Genomic DNA, 21,651 nt, shown 5'->3' on the forward strand with positions numbered 1-21,651 from the left:
ATGACTTAAAAGGGAAAGACATTTGGATCATCTTTCTCTTTAATTCAACACCTTTTGGCTTCAACAAGTATATTTACCTGTGTGTAGATCTAATGCAGAGCAATGCTGCGATGAAGTGCTTTCTATCAGAGAAGAAGTTGTTCTAAATACAATAAGTGACATTCAAACATTAATTAGGCATAGGCTGGTAGGTGTATTAACATTTAGATTTCTATAATAAAACAGGTAAGTACATCACAACCAAATACCTTAATCAGCATCCCTGAACATCACTGATGACATCATCACAGTGTTTAGACATTATCACAGTGCCTCTTAAGAGATTAGAAATATTACAAGATATACAAAAATATTCAAGTTTTTTGTATCATAATGATGAAAACATGACTAACAGACACATAACATGCTTTCCTGTATCTGATTTGTATGTATTGCCACCTTGTGGAGAATTTAACTCTTTGAGTATGAAAATCCATTTGACTAAATACAATGGGATATGATTCTAAAATAGGCAAATTACCAAATGAAATTTGAGTTAAAGGCTTGTCACATGAATATGGATATTTTTCTTGGTAATGCCATAGCTGAACTTGCACTGTCTGTGTGGATTCATAGAAATTTGCTGAATCTGGTGGATGCAGCAAGCATGTGCCAAGTCAGCCAACTGTCACATGAGAGCTGCAGTAGTTAAGTTTGAAAAAAATCAGGCAGACTAACGCACTTAGCCCCCTTCCTCCCCTATCCACCAAGCCAGCAGCAATCACTCAGCATGGGGATTACTTTTGCTGAATTCAAACCAAACAAAATGCCAACTAATAAAACCTACCTATGAGAGGAACTAGGCCTACGCACAAAACAGAACATGTGACACATAGAGGCTGCTTATCAATCCAAGTTGTGCAATATCTGAGAGGTAAATGTACAGTTAATTAATTTTAGCTAAACTTAACCTCATCATCATTCTTTATAGAAAGTTTAAGTTTATTTAACAGGGACCACATACAAAAAAAACCCATAAACCTTCAAGAAGTCTGATGCATTGTACAGAGATATAGCTAAACAGCTACTTTTCATCCCCAGTCTGTGGGCAGTGTGTGAAGGCAGAGGTGTTGTGTCATTCCAGAAAGCGAAATGGCTAAATGGCCTGTTTGATATGAGTCAGGGACAGTACCAGGAAGGATATATTTGGCCACAGAGTAACCCCCGAATCGTCTGCCCTCCACCAAAGGCACAGTGGGCTGGCAGAGTGGGCTCTTTCCTGGGCTGCTGCTCTGGGCCAAACACTTTGCCTGGCAGGACTGTGACTTTGTGAAGCGCCTGTCTCCAGTCCTCAGGCCTGAGTCACGACCGAGGTGGACATCAGTCTGCCAAGTTCCCCGGTCACCAGGCCACAGGCAGGAAGAGCAGCATCGTTCATATCCTTCCCTTCCTGCTCAGGTTACAGCATTTTGAATTAGGCGATGCAACAAATAGTGTGCAGTATACAGTGACTGTTTTTGTAGCAGCACAATACTGTAACGTGTATACAAAGCAGAGACTCAATACATGACACTATTTTACAGCAACAGTAACCCAAAGAAACAAAGTAAAAATAGTATTACAACCCATAAATGTTGCTGCTATTTCAGAAACAGCCATAAATGGTTTTCTAACAGCCTTTCATGTAATGGTGGAGTGATAGCAATTGTGTTGCAGTGCTTGCTACTGATCTGGGCAATGTTGTTGGAAGTAACAAGACATTGAAAAATCATTACTGAAGCAAAGCAACTGTAAAAAAAGTAAAAGTATTACTCAAAAGGTTGCAAAAAGGCTTTTATTGTGAAAACTCGACCGGAAATGTTATCTTCTCATTCTGGCTAGCTTGACAGTGGTACCTATGCTTTGAACGGTGGCGGATTAGAGCTGTGAAAAATAGAAGATTGCAACATAGTTTCGGGGAGGATCTGTGAACCGGGCGGTACGAGTGAAAACGCAACTTTAGCAACGGAGAGTGGATCTTGACTCAGTTCTGCGGAAGTGGAGGCTTTCTCCGAGTAAGACAGGTGTCACTTTTTTCTGCATGGTTGTTGTCTCGCCTATTTTGAAGTTTTGAAACCGTTTGGACAGTGGAAATAGATAGTTTTCGTCTGCTAAAACAGCAAAAACATGTCAAACCTCCGACCCAGACTGTGTCTCCTGGATAAGGGAACCAGCGGCTACGGGTTCCACCTGCACGGGGAGAAGGGCAAATCCGGGCAGTTTATCAGGCTCGTGGAGCCCGACTCTCCCGCCGAATCCGCGGGGCTACGTGCGGGGGACCGGCTGGCTTTCGTTAACGGGGAGAGCGTGGAGGGCGAGAGCCATCAGCAGGTGGTCGCCAGGATACGAGCCACCTCCGGGGCTCTGGAGCTTGTCGTGGTGGACGACGAGACGACAGAGTTGCTGAAGAAATACAACCTGCCGTGCCGGAAAGAGTTCGCCACGGAGGGGATCCCTCTACCCGGGAGCGACGGCGACTCGGACCGCGGGGACGCACAGAGCAACGGTACCTCGAGGGAGTCCACCCCTGCCCCGGGAGAAAACGGAGAGGTCTCCCTGGAGAGGCTGAGTGTCAGCTCCAAGGTAAACTACAACAACTCAAAGTCCTTTCAAGTCACTTCAAACTTTCCCCAGTCTACAGCTAAAAACATTCAAAATAGACAAGTTGGTAAACAGCAAGCCTTTAACAGAGGGTAAACCATAGCAGCACTACATTTCATTCTTATTTGGAGAGAACGTCACGCAAAAAGCCATTCAAAAATATGTGACCTTGCCCACGGGCAAACATACATACCTCCACAACACGATTTAAGACCTTTTCTGAATCGTTAAGGTACATTCTTCATTTCGGCATACATTCAGTCCACCAAGGTGCTCATATTTAAAAAATATTAACTTTTTAAACTGGTTCGCCTGTTATTCCGACAATCATCTCCCACCAAAATAGACAGTGGAGGGTGAAAGCGAGCAGGTTGAACCAATTCAAAAAGTTTAATTTACTTATTATTTTTTTTTTTTTAAAGTAAGTGCTGCTTGGTGGGTCACTTCAGTGCCGAATATTCCAGTGGCTTCTATTGATTCCTAAGAAGTATTGAGTTATGTGCTAAGAGGTGTGTACATTATGAGAATAGGGTCTTTTAAGGGAACCAAGTACAAATGATGCTTTTCCACTTTTAAGTAGCCTATATACAGTATTAGAGCTGGAGAACTGTCAGACTGAGAGGCTGTAAACCTGTAGCCCTGCTACCCTGATAAAATAAGATACACTGTAAGGTTACTTAAAAAACATTTATTAAATCAGTTATTAAAAACAACAAGCGTGTAATGCACTCCATATTGCTACTGTACAGGAGTCAGACTAGACAAGACACGAAGAGATATCTCAGCCAAAACAGCAGTGCGCCTGGCTTATATTTTCCCATCTAATCTGTAGCCGTCTGTGCCTGTGAGCTGCAAAGGTTATGTGGAAAAAGATCCCCTATTAAGCAGCCACTTTTGGTGCCAGAGCCAGTGAAAAGCTATAAGCTAGGACTGAGAGGTGACACGGCATAGCGAAATGCCTCTACCCATTCCTGTTGAACAGAGTCTTTGTGGTATAAATGTCTGTCAGACTCGCTGTTACCCCATCTTAAGTTCCTGGTCAGGTTTGGCTTGTCGGACTAGAATCTTCGCTGCTTTGATGCGTGTCAACAAGACAGAACATCTTGTTTCATGCTCTGATCATTATTGGTTAGGATTTTTAGTGATATGAGTTATCATTATGGGATAAAAATAGTGCCTAGTGATTGCACAGGCCTCAGGGAACTTTAGATGCTGTCCTAAGTCTAAGGAAGAGCGTCTTGGTTTGTTTCAGGTCCCAGGTGTTGGATGAAGCTGCATCACTGTTTCTGTTCCTCTGAATGTGTTTCGTATTGACAGTATTTACAGAAAGGGCCAATACATTTGTTACTAGCAAGAAAACAGATGTGACTTTGGACAGTGTCACCCTCCTCTCATTATCTCGCTATCCCAACCACTGTCACATCCCACAACGACTTGGGGTTTGGAGCGCCATTCATGTTCACCCACCAAATGTGCATCCAGGTCCTCAGGCATTGGGAACGTTTTGGATGCTTCTGCAAAGGGCCTTCCACCTCCTAGAAATCTGAAACATTTTTCCAGACATAATTTCTTTCCTTGGTGTACTGTATTCCCGTCTCTTTCTTTAAAAGACGTGGCTCTCGCTGCTGGTTATGAAATCATTTTTATGAGGTTATTCTGCCATGGGTGTGCAGGGGTCACAAGACACACCAAGGTTTTTCTAGGCTATGTAACTGTGCTAGCCAGTGCAAAGTCTGGGCCCTGATTTATATGTTGTGCAACAGCAGTGGAAAATAGCTTTATTCTGGAGGTGTTTTGCGGCGTGGAGCTCTTAGAATTGGAAGTTGTTTTGATTTCTGGCTTATAATATGGCTGTATTAGTTGGGGAAATCCTCTTTTCTCTTGCCCCCTTCTTCAGGGAGGTCAGAGGTCAGGGCCAGCTACAGAACAGCAGCCTTGGAGCTGGGCGGATGCTTGCCAAAACAGGGAATTGAACACAGGTCCAACAGGTGAAGGCTGGTCTCCCCATTCACCCTGCTGCCCCAAAGTCATCAGTTATCACAAGTTTGAGATATTTTTTAAAATTTAATTTTTTCTCCAGCCCACACACTGAATCATGACACTAATCTAGTATACTAAAGGTGCAGTGCAACGCATATCATCATGTATAATTACCACAGACAGACGAGACCTCTTCACCGAGACGACTGCCGAACATTAATTTTACATTGTGTAACACTGCGTCGGATTCATTGGAAATTGGCTGTATTGCTTTACGACATAAATTGATTTACGCCACAAAACAGGATTATTAGCTATTCTTCCAGCTCAAAAAGAGCTAAAGCTTTCAGAGTTTCTGGCAATGGCAGATGGTGGAAGGAGTGAAAGGCAGATGGAAAAATGACTTTTAACATGTTTATTGTCTTCAGTAAAGCCAAGGAGAAAACGTTTAATGGAAGAAGCAAAGAGGAAGCAACAGGGTTTATGGGAAATGTGGTCACCAACAATACCACTGGTGTGTTACAGTCTACCTCTCATCTCGACCATGGTCTGATTTGTTTATGTTAATTATATCAAGGTATATAATCATAGACTGATGTTTAAACATGCTACATTTAGCACCCTTTTAAAGTGACTAATGGAACAAGTTGTGAATCCTCATACTTATTAGCATTTTGATAAACTTATACATTGTATGTTTACCTCAGGTGGGCATTTTGGCCATGTGTTGCTAGTGGAAATGGCGATGTTCAAGTCTCTGTCTCTCTTTACTTACTTACTCTGACTCTTTTCCCTTCACTAATGCTCTGGCCTCCAGTGAGTGAGAAGCCCTGGCTGGCTGGCTAGGATGCTGCGAACCTCCAGCTACATTCCTCCCTGATGGGAGACTTGGCAGAGCTTGGCTGATGGCCTGATACTGGCCTCCGATACTAGCCTCCCAGAGGGCTACACTTGAATGGGCTGGCTGATGATGACGTGAAACTAGCCCAACTGTGCACAACTGTGATTACACTTCAAATAATAGCTCCTTTCACGTACTTCTCTTTAATTTGACTTGCTTTAGCTGTCCCAGGCAAAGTCCCACCCAAAGAAGTATCACACCCAAAGAAGTATTTGAAAGGATACTGAACTTTTTTCCACACTAAATTAACCAAAATCGTCATAGTGACATTCTTAAGAAGGACTTCTATAACTAATTCCACAGATATTGCTTTCCCCTTTAGATAAAAGCATGGGTTGAGTGAGCATGTCATCATATTATGGTAACATCCTGGCCTCCAGCGACTCAGTCCCTCCACCACCCCGAGGGCCGTCTGTTGGTCACCATAGCGATTCCCAGCAGCAGAATGAGGCTTTGTCCGCAGTGTTTGCATGGGGAGAAAGGGGATTCGGCCAGGGAGGAAAGGAGAGAGGACTCTCACGCCTCAACAAGGAGGCCACACCGACCCTGAAATACCTACACCCCCTCTTAACACACACTGTCAATAGGGCCGGATTGAAGTGTGTATGTGTGTGTGTGTGTGTGTATGTGTGTGTGGTGAGTGTGGGTAGGAGGGGGCTGGCCAGAGGATTAAACAGCAATTTGTTCTCCACTTGAAGACTTGAAAATGTCAGACAAATGACGGAATAGCAGAATCCTAAATGCATTGGTGTTAAAAGCGGCGAGGTTAGATGTAATTGGGTCCACAACCAATAATAAAAAAGGACATTTTCTGTCCTGTGAAGTGATTGCGCTGCTGCTTTTTGTCTGAGTGGCAGAGAAAATGAGCTTTCCCGTCATCGTAACTTAACCCCCCATATGAATGGACAGTTCAGTTACTCGTTTACAGAAGACATTCACTCGTTATATTTACCCTGATAACTTAACATGGACACTTTTCACCCTGTGTTCTCCTTGCGTCCACTCCCTCTTTGGGCAGTTACAGGAGAACTTAAGACTTTCGACCTCAGACTCACAGAGTCACAAAGGCCTTCTCTGCAGGGTTTCACAACATCTCTTATCACTCAGGCTCACTGAGTGCTGGAAAAGAACAATTGATCTGGCACTTTATTGAATCGGGGGTAGTGGAAGCTATAAATCAAAGATTACTTTGGTGTTACTCAATACAGCCGCTTTTGCTCAGGTTTACTTACGATTCGGTCGACAAAACACCTTTACCTACGGTATTGCGTTTATAGATTAGAGAGACATTGTATTGGCACTTATGTAACACTCTAAATTTCTTCTAAATTTCTTCTAAAGTGCTGAATGTGCACTCAATGGCACTATTATTCAGTGGACTTGATCTTGATGGCCTCGCCTGTGCCAACTAGTTTCTATCGAGATCTTTATGAGGGCTGCCATCCAAAACAAACTCAATAAAGTGGCGTTGACATCATCGCATCCTCACCGCCGCAGCTTGTTTTTTTCCATGACATACTCAAAATACATACACTCCCACAGCGTCAGTCAGTAGTCCAAACTTCCCACACCTTTTATTCATAATTGAAGTCCATTCATTGACATGCACCGCACAAAGGACATCCAGCAATCCATTCATTTTTCACATTTTTCCACTTAAGGTTAACCAAGGACATGCTTAGAATGCCCTTGCTTAGATGACAGGAGGGTTTTAGCAATCAGTCCCACAGCAATTTCGCTCCCTTCAGCTTAAGACTGGACCGAGAAGTTAAGCTGTCCAAAAAGGCCTGCAGATCCATCAAGATGTAATCAGGGTCTTTGGCATGACAGGGATTCTAATTGCATTTGGTGCAAGTAATTATGAAAGCGTCTTTGAAGTCTCTCTCTCTCTAAAAACTGGTTAGTGAATGCATTGATTCTATGTTATATACAGGGCTTTGTCCTCAAGCTCTGGGCTCAGCCTGCTTTCCCCTCTAATCAGAGTCGCTGCTAAATTGAGCATTCACTCTGTCAGCATGACCAAACAGTGATTGGTCGAGAGATGTTCAGATCATGGAGAACAGGGGCAGGTGGTGTGAGATGGGGGGGCTAGTGATGGGACAATAACCGGTGATACTATATATCATGGTAAAAAAAAAAAAATGGTTATGACACCGTCCCTAATTTTTATTACCATGACCACTGCGATAACCAGCAACTTCATGTGGATCCTGGATGCAGGCTGGTAGATTTTTCTAACTTTTTGTATTTTTATGTGTTCTTTAAAACTATTCGTACAGTTTTTATAAGCTAAATGAGCATTTTATAATTTTGTTTTTCAAGAAAAAAGTCAAATATTTTACATGTTATAAAGTCTTCGTTTTTTTGTAATTGAAGCATGCAGCACTGTTTTTAAGGATTTCATCTTATTACTAATTATCAAGATAATATTATATATTGAGATAATTTCAGCCAAGATAATCGTACTTTGAAAATGTCATATCTGTCTGTACTTGTATCAGCCCGTACTTGTCACCCTTTCCCCGTTGAATCATATCCTCTCTCCCATGTCTACTTGCTCTAATGCACTCTCATCAAAATCTAAAGAAAATCCCCTCTCTCTCTCTCTCCTTAGATCGTGTTCTATTTCTTTTCGTAGCACCTCCCTGTTACATGATCATTCTGTGGTCACAGGAATATTGTCTGGACTCTGACCCTTGATCTTCTTACTGTTGATTCTTTGTTATTATGGTTATCTAGGAATTGAAGGCTTTACTACTGTTGTACTCATTGCAAGTCGCTCTGGATAACAGCATCATCTAAATGACTAAAATGTAAACGTCCCAGAACACATCAGTACAGACTTTAGGGCCCAGAAAACAGAAGGTAGTGATGTCAGACTCTTGCATTTCAGTTGCAGAATGTGTGGGTAAAGGCCAATGGTAAAACCGGTGCTCACACACACACACACACACACACAGAGCAAGTTCCTCTGTCAGTAGATGAGCTCTCGGGTGGAGCGCAGTCAGCCTACATGAGGAAACCACTTCCTGTCCTCTCTAGCTTGTTGCTATAGCGCTCCAGCTACAGCCATGGTTTGTTTTTGTCTCCGACACACAATGATAACCATAATACTACATGTAATGACGTTTCTATGTAGTCTGTGTTGACTGTGTAAGCTGGTAACATCCTCGGGCAATAAACACAAAAGTTAAATGTTATCACGTTCATCAGACAGGCACATAAGTCAGTCAGCGAGCCACTATGCCCACCAGTCTTAGTCTCTGATTAGGCTGGGGACACACTACAGACTGTGAGTCAGACTGTGAAAAAATTTAACATCACACACAGTTAGTGACTGGCTGTCTCTGATTATTTCTGTCTTGGTGTTGTTGAGGCACAAACACTTTGAAATAAGTTGGATTTGAGGATTATACTTTCTCAGTGGTCGCTGTTGGAGCTTTAGTCCATAGTGCACTGACGCTATTGTTATGTCCCAAAGTTATTGTGATCCCAGTCATTACTGTTCAGTGTTGGGGAGTTCTGCCATGACTAGCCGCTCAGCTCTCCCTTCCCTTCACCGGCCTGGTCATCTCTCCATCGAGTCTCCACTATTCTTCCCAAAGGTGGTATGACATTGCAACTCCAATCAGATCTCTATCTTCCATCCTGGGTCCAACAAGTCTTAGCAGGTATATCAATTGAGCAATACAGAGAGCAAGTTAGACACATTTTTTTCTCTTTCCTCTGAATTTACTCAAAGTAGAAAATGACTAAGTGGACAGATACCAAAGCTGCCATTTTTCTTTGTTTGGGCTTTACACCACAGAAAAGTCAGTTGCGTAATGCTTGCTATCAAGGCGTACTGTGGACTGCAGCGATCCCTGGACCTCTCAAGTTGAACATTATTTCAAGAGGCTTGTGCAAGTGGGGCTGTAAGGTTCAAGAGTGTCACAATACATGCAACACTCAGAGAAACCTATGTGGGTATGTAGTGTTGATTCTACACTAATGGTTGTAGACTGCTTCTCATTTAGATAGATTGTAACAAATGGATCAAGATGTGTTAGATTTAAGACTTTGCGATTGCAGCTGTATAACGTTAATGTTATTGTTTCTGTCTGTGCAATTGGGATTAGAAATAGCCTTGTAAAGTTTTCACATCACACCTATTCTGAGTGTTTCGCCCTCAGTTCAAGGTCCTCCCAACAAGTCAGAGATCATTATGGGACACCAGGGTAGAGCATAAGATCTCATGTTTAACCACAGCGAGCTGTAAAACCATTAACCTTTGATATTCAGCAGGCTTAGGGAATGTTTACAATGGCTGCCAGCTGCCGCTTGTACCAGCATACTAAAACTCAACTAATCCTCCATTAGCAGTATGTTGTAGACAGCAACCCGGATGTTCATTGTTTTCAATAGGACAATGGTAAACTCCAATGCCAATATTGGCATTAAAAGCCATCTACCGCGCCTGCAGGCAGATAGTGGTAACAAAAGTTTAATTTGACCAACTTTTTCCTTCTACCTTGACGACAAATATAAGTTGGATGCTGAAAGTCTAGCAAAATGGATGCATGCACATATGTTTGTGCATGTTCTTGCATTCTCTTCCAATGAAGATAAAGTATAGGGAACAAGAAAGCTTTTTGTTTCTGGCTGTCCATCTTGGAGTCCAGAAAAAGACTTTTCCAGGAGACAAAGACAAATCTCTACTGCCAGTATGTTGTAGTTTGGCCTAGCTAATTCCAATTCCTCCTTTGCCCGCATATCGGGAAGCATCCATCCTGCTGAAGTGTCCTTGAGCAAGACACGGATTATCAACTGGGGGTTGCTGTTCTGTAGTTGACTCTGACCTCCCTGTGGAGGGGAGTATCATACAATTAATGTTAGCTATTCACAACTTTATTCTCTTGAATTATCTCAAGAAAGTTGCAGTGAATTTCTAGGCTGTGCCATCATCACACGAGGCATCTCACTGCCACTTGGACGCACGTTATCTCTGAAAGATGTTTATCTTCAGGGAAGTGTTGCTGTCAGCAGTAAGCATCGCAGATCATGCAGCATGTTTAACAGACACTCGTGGACTTTACCCACTAGTGCTGTCATCATTATAGAGCTCAACAGTGTCAGTATTGTACTTGCTGTCTCAAGTGCTTCAATGCTGCTCATTGTTGCACCACTAAGCTGTGGTTTTCCTGTGTATGTATACCAACAGACAGACAGAATAAAGAGAGAAAATGAGAAACTAGAAATCAATAGTCAATTGTAGTGAAAGAACGTACTTGCATGTGATGATTAACACAAATGCTGTGGACACCACTTTTTCTCTCTCTCTCTCTCTCTCTCTCTCTCTCTCTCTCTCTCTCTCTCTCTCTCTCTCTCTCTCTCTCTCTCTCTCTCTCTCTCTCTCTCTCTCTCTCTCTCTCCCCCCCCCTCTCTCTCAGACACACACACATGCACTGCTGAGCCAGATGGCTATTATTTTCTCCTAATTCTGTGTCGTGGAGCCCATAGAGTGGTAGAGACTCTGTGTTTACTTTTTTTTTTTTCTATGTTGTTTACCCAGTTCTCAGCTTCAGCAAACAGCAGCTTTTTTCACATAGAGGCCTGCTACAAAGGAAGCGGTGGAGGACAGCAGTCTATCCTAGACAGCCAGAGAGACGCCTGCTGTCCTGCTGTTTATAAAAGAGCTCGTATTAACGATATAGCCTAGAGATAAGTCAAGGTTAGCGAATATAATAAAGTGCTCTTGTATCAGACTGTACGATGAATGGGATGATTCTTCTGGACTTGCTCTTCAGAGAAAATTGAATTTCACTCTTTCCAGGCAGAAATCGCCACTTCAAAGGTTCGTTATAGAACTGATCGAGAGGAAACTTAGCCTGGCACCCTTCCCGCGCTTCCCTTCCTGCCTTTCGTTTCCCCGCTCCAGTCCCACGCTGCTCCCTGTCACTACGCCCAGGCCCCCGGCCCCTCAGGGGGTCCCGGAGCCCACAGTGGCCCACAATAACAGATTTTGTCCCGGGGAGAGGGAGAGGCCTGAGCCCCCTGATCTCCGGCCAGCCGCTCAAAGGCCAGTCAACACCGGCACCACCGACACCCCTCCACACCCCGCCAAGGCTCTGTTCGTACATTTGCAAGATGTCGGAGACTGGGACTGGCCCGGGGATATCTGTCTTCACGGGCCGAAAGAGAAAGAGAGATAAGAATAAAGCAAAGCTGACAGAGAGAGAGAGAGATTTATGCCGACGGTAAACGAGGGAGACGTCTCCGTCCTCCATTTCTCTGGCACATGCTCCCAAGGTCTTCCTCAGATTGACTGTAGATTTACTTGGATTGGCAGAAGGACAGAGAGAGAGTGAGAGAGAGATAGAGGTGGCAATCTATCTCTGTTCACCCCCTGTGCCTCGGGCAGATGCTCTCTTCCCCCACGTGGCGAGGTAAATGGATTATATGGCTCTCATTCACCTCGCCTGACTGACTCAAATGCCTGTCCAGAGAGACCCACACTGTTTAGATATCGGTGAGAGCAAACTATCAGGACCTGTGGGTGTGCTGTTGATAACATTGTGCAAGTCGGATGATTAAGTTGGAAAAATTTTGCTGTCCACGTTTCCGAGTTATTGTATGTCTTTCGGGTTTCATGTTCCGAAATAGTACACCAATGCAACGCTGTTTAGCAGCTGACTTTCCAACAAGCACACGAACGCACAAACAATAAAGCTGAAAAACTTCTAGCAGTACTTTTATCATAACCGTTACAGCATGGAAAATGAGATAGCAGTAGGCTACTCAAAGCATTCCAATGCTGTACTTTGCACCTCAATTTTAATATCATCGTTATAATCTTCATTAACAGCCACAGGTTATGTCGGCTTTGTCATAAATGAACCGTTCCATCCAAAAGTTCAGTTTGGCCATGGCCTCACCTCAGCTCCTGCCAAGCACGCCATTTACTCATTCAGGAAGTTTCAGCAATCATAAACCACCTCGATTTTACATAAACTGCTGGATCAATACATAAACCATTTCCCAAGTGTGTAAAGTAAGTGAGAGGGTCTGCCCGTCCTGAGTGGATGCTGAGGTTGCAACGGCTGATCTTAAATGATCGAGCGGCAGGGAATCATTAACAAATGACTGGTGATAGCCGAGGCCGTTGTGTAGATAGTGGTGGTTTTATCAGGCAATGGAAGTGCAATGGGGGGGTGAGGGACACTTTTTATTAGGGCATCAGATGTTCCTATAGTCGCTGCCTAATGTTCTATCCTGGCTGTAAAAGGTTTTAGAGTTACTTGTCACTTATGCATGTATGCTAGCAGACTAGATGTAAACAGTTATTCGGGTACTCTGTTGCCCATTTGAAATTTAAAACTAAAAATAGTGCAAATAAATAGCTAATTGCTAATTTCCATATAAGTATTATTCCCATTGAAATGTTGTATGTTAAAACTCGTTATTACTCGTTATTTATATCCCGCAGACATTTCAAACCAAATTTGAAATGTTAACTTAAACATTTAACAGTTGAATCGTGTTGTACAACGCATTCCCAGTCTGAACAACATATCAGTCCGCAGTTCAATCAATGACTTGATTGTGCAAGATAGACAAATATTTTAATCTTGCCTGTTAAAAGGACCGTAGCATGAGATAAAAGAGATAAGCACCGTTGGATCCCCTGTATTTTAGAAATATTGAATGATGATGATGAACCCATTCCAGGATCAATTCCAGTAGGTGTTGTAGTTTAAGAAAGGCTCTTATATTAATGTTAAGCTCATGATATAAGTACAACAGTGCATTGCAAAGTTCTGTAATTGTTATTTATATTTTTGGGCCGGCTGGGCAATAAGGCCAGATGATGGCTTTCTATGGTAAGGTAAATGAATGTAAAGGAAACACTTGCTCTGGTCCTTCACCCACATGTGGGCTTATATACTTAACTAAGCAGTTGTCCGCTGCAGGATTAACCTACAGTATGCTACAGAACATAGACCTGCTACTGCTTCAGGAAGTGAAGTCAGCAGCAGTGGTGCTACACAAGCTCTCACTCATACACACATACAAACACACACACACACACACACACACAGAGTTTAGTAGTAGATTGTGTCCCATTTCTACTACCTCGTCTCTCGTGTTCTGCTTTTTTGAATCTGACTTGATGTTTTGTTTGTCCAGACAAGCACAATGTGTACAGTACATGAATAGGGAAGTTATTTCCTGACATGCATAACTCTGTCATTTAGAACAGGCGTGTAGTGTTAAGACATTGCTGAGTGTTAGTTTTCAGACGGTTTTGGATGTTTATTGCAATGGAGACATATGTGGTACGTTTTTTTGTGTCTAAGATGGGGGTCCTGTGTAGCTCAATGGGTAGAGCAAGGCACTAACACTGCATCCACCAAATGGCATCCTTCTCTTTAAATGTGAAAATCGTCACCCGGTTATTGAGCTCTCTCCCAGCTCAAGTGCAGAGTTTGGGAAGTATTTCTGTTGCGTATTGTGATGCATATTACCTTTTTATAAAAACCAATAAGCCACACGAGGCTGGGATTTGCAGTGATTTTAGCCTATTAGACAACTATTAGGTCTCTTAGCTGTTCTAAAATCACTGTAAACCACTGTGTTCATTGTTTTTATAAAACAATAACACACCAGTGAAGCTAAAAGAGAGTGAAATGGATAAATAAATCTCATTCTTATGCCAGACAATGTAGTTGTTGATGTGATCACTTACATAATTAGCGGTATTAGTGGTGGTTTTTGGTAAACTTTTATGTGGTCTAAGTTGTGTGTCTTTGTACTATAATATGATATAATTTTTAAACGACTGCTATGTGGTCGCAGGTTTGTTAAAGTAACTGTTGTGCCATCAAAAGTGTGTTTTAGTGTATATTGTAATATATCTTTATCACTGAAATGAACTGTCATGCTGTCAAAGATGTGCACAAACTGGATTTGCCTCTCTCTGTGTCTGTGCAGGACGGGAAAGCGGAGTTGCGGCCTCGTCTTTGCCACATGAAGAAGGGGTCGAGCGGCTACGGCTTCAACCTGCACAGCGAGAAGACCAAGCCGGGCCAGTACATCAGAGCCGTGGACGAAGACTCTCCGGCCCAGAGAGCCGGCCTGAAGCCACAGGACAAGATTGTCCAGGTACACAACACACACTCACTGACCCCCCTCCCCCACACATACACACACAGAGGTTCACTCATTCATGCGTTTCCCTGATCGGTGAGAGTGCTGCACGGCTGTGTGTGTGGGTATGTATTTGTGTTTGTATGTGTGTCAGCTGTAATCCTATTACATCAGGGGGCGAGTGGGAAACTGCAATCACAAGCGGTATTAGGTAATGGAGAGTGTGCGTCTGTGTTTGCGTGCAGGTGTGCTCGGCTGTGTGTGTGTGTGTGTGTGGCATCAGGGGTATTTTGCAGTGTTTGTTTGAAGGGGAAGTGGGCCTTTCATCCCGGGTTGTGTTGTTGCGGTGCAGCCCCTCAGGCCATGTCGTACGTAACAGGACCGGAGTTAATCCACTTACCGCGTCTCTGGGGTGAATTACAGACTGGTCAGACAGTCTGCAGAGCCGTTCCCACCGGTGGGGTGGAGGAACGATGCCGTTGAAATAGTCCCGCTGAAGCCAGCACGATAATACTGCAACTGTATCCAGATTTAGGTCTGAGCCTCTTGAAGTTTAAGGGGTTTCAGACCGGGACTTTGTTACATTCTCTGGGGAATTTTACAAAACTTTACAGCGATATACCAGGATGTGCTTTACAACTTGGTTCATGCATTCATTGCATTAGATGGTGGTTTTCAGCTGTTTTTGGCCACCGGAAGTCCGACTGTAATGGAAACCAGACTTTGCTCCTTTAAAGCTTTTCTGAGCTGAAAAACAACATGAACAAACCAGGAGGAAATCACATTTTTAGCTCATGGAAGCATTCCGAACAGAGTTTTATATCAAGGCCAGGGAGGGAACCCTGTTTGAAGCACAGCCGAATGTAGAAACACACAGACGTATATAGGCACCGCACATGTATAAGGGCGCTGTTGTCCGGTGCCAGGAGTGTGGGAGTCGGCGAGAGAGATTCCTGACGGTATTCCCACCTCAGATTTTCCTCCCACAGGAATTCCTCAGCAACCGATCTCCCCGAATGCTTGATTAGTTCCAACTCTGGGAGGGCGCACGGCCGAAAAGGGTTTCCCAGATACCACACCTTGTAATAACAACGTTCCCAGACATTTTCCATCATATCTACCATTACTCTTCCATTGTCAGTGAGGGGTTACAGATGCGTGTTGGTGAAGCGTGGTGAAAGGAGATGGAGATGGAGATGTCTCCTTCAACTCCAAAAAATGGGGTGGGATATATTGGTTAGTTTTTAGATAAATAAGCTCCAATCTGAGATTTAGAGAGGGTGATAACAAAAGTAGCGACTTATTTTTTTGATTAGTGGCTGTGATATTATTACAGAAATTGAAATAGTAATGTATTACACTACTTACTATTACTCAGAAAAGTAATAATAAAGTGTAATGCATTAACATGTCCCACCCAATACTCACTCTCACCACCTATAATAAAGTAAAATAATAATAAAGTATATCAAATTAAAGTGAAGCAAGTATTTTCATCTCTCCTTTTCCTTTTTCCTCTCCTCTCCTCTCTTCTCCTCTCCTCTCCTCCTCCCTCTCCTCTCCTCTCCTCTCCTGTCCTCCCCTCCCCTCCTCCTCCTCCTCCTCCTCCCTCTCCTCCTCCTCCCTCTCCTCTCCTCTCCTCCCCTCCCCTCCTCCTCCCTCTCCTCTCCTCTCCTCCTCTCCTCTCCTCTCCTCCTCTTCTCTCCTCTCCCCTCTTCTCCTCTCCTCTCCTCTCCCCTCCTCTTCTCCTCCCCTCTCCTCTCCCCTCTTCTCTTCTCTTCTCTTCTCCTCTCCTCTCCTCCTCCTCTCCTCTCTCCTCTTCTCCTCTCCTCTCTCCTCTCTTCTCCTCTCCTCTCTCCTCTTCTCTTCTCTTCTCTTCTCCTCTCCTCCTCTCCCCTCTTCTCCTCTCCTCCTCCTCTCCTCCTCCTCTTCCTCCTGCAGGTGAACAGTATGTCGGTGCTTGGCATGCAGCACTCGGAGGTGGTGATGGCCATCAAGGCCGGAGGGGACGAGACCAGCCTGCTGGTCGTCGACCCCGAGACCGACGACTTCTTCAAGAGCTGCAACGCCGTGCCCACCGAGGAGCACCTCACCGGTACCAACACACACACACACACACACACACACACACAGTACTGTCTTATCTGATCCGCCACTTGGAAAGGATCCAGTTCAGCTGCACCAAGGGTCTGTTATATCATGCAGTATCAACCATGGGTTAGGCATGGCAGGGTGTGGAACTTAAGCTGAAGTAAGTTCAACTTTGATCATGTAGTTATCATTATAATAGAGTGCAAAGATCAAGCAAAATCAGCAGAAATCTATGTGGAAGCCATATCTAAACAAGCACATAATTCATGATAAACTGCAACCAGATTGGTTCAGGTTTCCTTATTAGGCCTTAGTTACTAATAAGGATGTTCATGAATAGGCCTAAACAATGACCTCTTTATTAGGCATATTCTTGACTGTATGTAACATACATCAAACTAAAAGAATATCAAATATTATCAAACTAAAAGATTAATTTTGATGTAGATGAACTGAGCCTTTTCTGTCTTCTTTTTCCCCTGTAGGACCTCTTCCTGAGCCTGCGTCCAATAGAGCATCAGAGGAGGATGAGGTGAGGACTTGTGTGTATGTGTGTGTGTGTGTGTGTTTGCATTAGCGGGCACGTTTGCCTTTTCTGCCCATACGAGCGCCCATACCTAGAACTGCATAAGAATTACTGCTGCTGAAAGTGTCTGTCTTAACGGTGTGGCGGGGTGATTCACTGACACTTGTGATAGATCTATTTGACCGTTTTTTACCCACGCAACTACACCCCCACACACACATACACACACACACACTCACTCACACACCTCAGCATAGCAGATAGCGGCCTGGAAAAGCCCCGCTGATCCTCTCTGGACATTCCTGGTTGCAGATTAGGAGTTCTGGACAGTGTTGCGTGTTGCTCTGGCTGTCGTCACGTGCTGACAGCTTTCCTGTAAAAAGGAGTGTAAAACGCATACATACTGTACAGATACAGACCAGAGTTCGACTGATATGGGTTGTGGGAGGCCGATACTGACACCAATATTTATGTCAGTGTTAAATATCTTTAAATTTGACCATTTTCACGCCTGTACAACAGTGTTTCCCCCTGGAATTTTGTGGAAAAGCCCCTGAAACAGCATGTAGACCATCATGGGACACTAAAACTCTCATTTCAATAATATTAAAACATATTCATACATGTGTGGAATCTGATCAAAATGTCTCATTAGAATCAATTCAGGGTAATGGCTTCCCATAGACAGCCAATATAGTATTGATCAATTCTACAATAAATAGGCCAATATCGGCCCCATATATCGGTCTAATCCAAACATAGGCACAGAAGGGAGAGTTTATCAAAAGTAAACACACTCCTCTAGGAAGGAACAGCACCCCCCCCCCCCACCCCCCCCCCCCCCCACCCCCCTTCCTCCACACACACATGCAGGCACACTAGTGACACCATGGGAAAAGTGGATTGGCCCCCCCGGTGACATTGCCGCTGACCCCTCACCATGGCAACGGGAGCAACGGACAGTGGGCCAGTGTCTCTCTCTCTCTCTGTGGCCTGGAGGATCATGGGATTGAGGTGGCTGTAATTCCCAGGGCGTGTGGGGGATTATGCTAATGAGATGGCTAACGAGGGCCTATTCGCGTTCTCGCACATGCGGACACGCTCAGTGCAGCGGCGAGCGCAGTCACACAGTTTAGTTATTCATTCACAATTACATAACAGCGCACTCGCCATAAACGTTCACAGGGACCTCTGACCTTGTGTGTGTGTGTGTGTGTGTGTGTGTGTGTGTGTGTGTGTGTGTGTGTTCTGTCTCTTATCAGCTGAGCCACGCCATAAAAGCAGATGGCCTCTAATTTACCCACACATACAATACTGTGAGACTCTGGCTGATTGAAGCTTCATGCTAGAAACTATGAAAGTACTCATGTCATTTTCTATACAGACCTCACATGACATGTTTTTTTATTTTATTTAGTGTTCTGTCACATGTGCAAACAAGCTCAACCCCTGCAAGCAGACCTGTGTCAAGCCAGCCAGAAAAACAAATAGCACTTCTGGTGGAAACCTTCAAAATAAAACCCTTATTGAGGATCATACTGTACATTTCAGTGTTTTCTGGGAGAAAAGTGAGTAAGTTTTGAGTGCAGAGGAAATAAGGAATGTAGGAATCTGTAGTAAAGGAAAATACAATCGCTGTTGTTTTGCAAAACGTCCTTCTCACAGCGTTAAAGGCCTTTCGCAAAGCAGCTAGGAAATGTTGCCGGAGGGCTTTTCTGCTCTGAGCGTGCAGCATATTACAGCGTTTGTCCAAAGCCACTTACAGTGCCATGAGTTTATTTTTAGAATGAGCAGCTGCTTGGGAATTGCTTGCGGATTGCGTTTGTATACAAACTGAGTCACGCCGAGTAATATGGATTAGGACACTGCAGTGCAAGAATGTGGAAATGATCAGGGATTGCTTTTTTTTTTTAGCTGCATGTTAATGTTTCAACAATTTTTTCCGTTCTAGACACAGATTAGTGCTGATGCTGTTTAGCGTTAATAAGTGAGTGATGAGGATACTTGATTAAAGAGTAACTCCACTCAAAAACACTTTTTTTTTTTTTTTGGGTTGTAAACTGCTACAAAGTGCTGAGTGGATCTGCCTGTCAGTATGAATACCGGACCTCAAACTGAGTGGAGAGGCTTTATAATGGTGTCTCCTGCCCCCTAGTGGACAACATGATGCAGTCCACCATATAGGTCAAGTGAAAAATGTGTGTTCTGGTGTGTTCTGGTGTGTTCTGCAGGTGAACGGTAAGGCAGCAGTAGAGGTGCAGCCCAAAGTGTCTGTGAGCCGGTCGACTTCCAGTGCCTCCTCCAACGCATCGCTCCCAAGAGCAACCGCCAGCACCCCACCACCAGAGGTACAGTATATATACACATGGGTGTGTGTGTGAGAGAGAGAGTGTGTGTGTGTGTGTGTGTGTGTGTTTGGGTGGGGACTGGTCAAGCTTTTGTTATCAGGGCCATATCAGTTGCTAAAACACATTTGTATAAACTTGTTTATATAACATTTTTCATGTGACATCTTTTATACTGTTAACTTTATTACATATATACATGGTATTTATTTTTTTTATCTTGTGCGCTACTGCTACTACTATTATTATTACCATTACTGCTATTACTGCTACTACTACTATTAATAATAACAATAGCATTCTGATTTACTGTACAGATGCACAACATTTTCAAATCGCAGCTGGCCATATACTCTTACATTGGTGTGATTAAGAGTTAATAACAAACTAAATTTATTTTTCTATTTGAAAATCGTCTTCATAAATATATAATTTTATATGTATATATCAGGGTTCTCATTGGTGGAATTTCTGGAATATGTATCTGGAATTTATCCTGTATTCCAGACAGGAAAAGTCAGGGAATTTGATAAATTCTTTGGTCATGAATTATTTTTAATTAATTTAATTTTACAAATGGGTCATTTTACAGGAATACAGCAGAATGTATTTCACACACATTCCTGGCATTAAATGATGGTTTTCAGCTGTTTTGTACATTATATATTTTTTCAAGTTATGTATTCTATAACATTTTTTATATCATGGAAGCGCTCCAACTTAGTCATGGAAAGTCGTGGAAAACTCCAGAAAGTTTGCATGAGGGCCACAGTACGGTACATATTGTGACTGTGTGTGTGTGTGTGTGTGTGTGTGTGTGTGTGTGTGTGTGTGTCCAGATGGAGCGGGCTCCGGAGCCGGCCCGGGAGGCGGACGGCGGCCTGGGGCTGGGCATGTCGCTGGCCCAGGCCAGGGAGCGAGCCCACCAGAAGCGAGTGGCCAAGAAAGCCCCGCCCATGGACTGGAGCAAGAGGAACGAACTGTTCAGCAACTTATAAACAACATCAACAACAACAACAACATCTCCTCTGTTCTCCCTCCAGCCAGAGAGCCGAGGGATGACCTCCCTCCCTCTCTCTCTCTCTCCTCTGTCCATCCGTCTCTCCTCTTCGGTTTCCAGTTCTTACCTTTACACAACGTGTTCGATTCATTTAGAACGTCTAATGTGAAACAGTGTTATTTTGCTGATTTTAATTTCATTGTTTTAATTTAGGATTCGACCACTGTTCCTCTTTGTTTTTAAGAACGGTTGAAATGTCACTCCGTAGGAATGAGCGATAATATATTAAGAATGTTTGAAAGTAAAGATGGAAAAAGAGAAGAAAATAGCGATGTACAGTTTCTCTTAGGAAAAGGAAAATGCAAGGAATAACGGGGCATAGGGAAAATAATGAGTTATTGGCAGATTTTTGATAATAAAGTTTGAAACGATGTCTTTAAATACAGTCAACTTTTGATTTCTGCAATCAGAGTGATTGCTTGCAACAGCAACTAGTTTTAAGGAATATGTATTTGCTTCTATAGTCAGCATCTATGAATGAACAATCACAAGAGAATATTCTCAGCGTGATTTAAGTTGCAGTACAGAATAAAATCGTAGCTCCTGAGCCTTCACTGCCAACACATCAATCCATGACAATCTTTTTTTTTTCTCTTCTGTAAACACAAACCCTCAGAGCGAACGTGTCCTCATGATTTATCTGTTTTAAGAAAAATGACAGAGATTATTTTTTTTCATATGTATCTTTTATTAGATTTGTACATACAGTAAATGATTTGAGAGGAAATTTTATTTTGACTGACACGAGAAAAAGCGAAAATCCTCAGTTGTTTTGATCGTGCCGATGGACGCAGAGTCGCACCAGTTGATCCGAGCGTCATCTGGACTTGAACTTGATGTGGAAATATACGCTGTGCAAGTGTACTGGTGTTGGCTTTGTGTTGTAGAATGTATTGATGAGGATTAACAAATATAACGTTTGGATCAAATGAAGTTAATGTTCTGAGAGTCTGTTTTGTAATATTGCAATAACGTCAAACTTTCTTGTCCCAGAAGAAACAAA

General features: G+C 43.3%; 1 protein-coding gene across 1 annotated transcript; it reads left to right on the plus strand.

Annotated features, from left to right (window-relative positions):
- The first annotated feature begins 1,939 nt into the window (after positions 1-1,939).
- nherf1a (NHERF family PDZ scaffold protein 1a) lies at positions 1,940-21,581 on the plus strand. Its single transcript, XM_071922910.2, has 6 exons — positions 1,940-2,601; positions 14,471-14,641; positions 16,568-16,721; positions 17,203-17,249; positions 19,475-19,591; positions 20,428-21,581. Exons 1-6 carry the CDS (start codon positions 2,146-2,148, stop codon positions 20,584-20,586), a joined length of 1,104 nt encoding a protein of 367 aa, XP_071779011.2. The 5' UTR covers positions 1,940-2,145; the 3' UTR covers positions 20,587-21,581.
- The last annotated feature ends 70 nt before the right edge of the window (positions 21,582-21,651 follow it).

The sequence above is a fragment of the Centroberyx gerrardi genome, chromosome 20 (assembly GCF_048128805.1).
Source record: "Centroberyx gerrardi isolate f3 chromosome 20, fCenGer3.hap1.cur.20231027, whole genome shotgun sequence".
Classification (NCBI taxonomy): Eukaryota; Metazoa; Chordata; class Actinopteri; order Beryciformes; family Berycidae; genus Centroberyx; species Centroberyx gerrardi.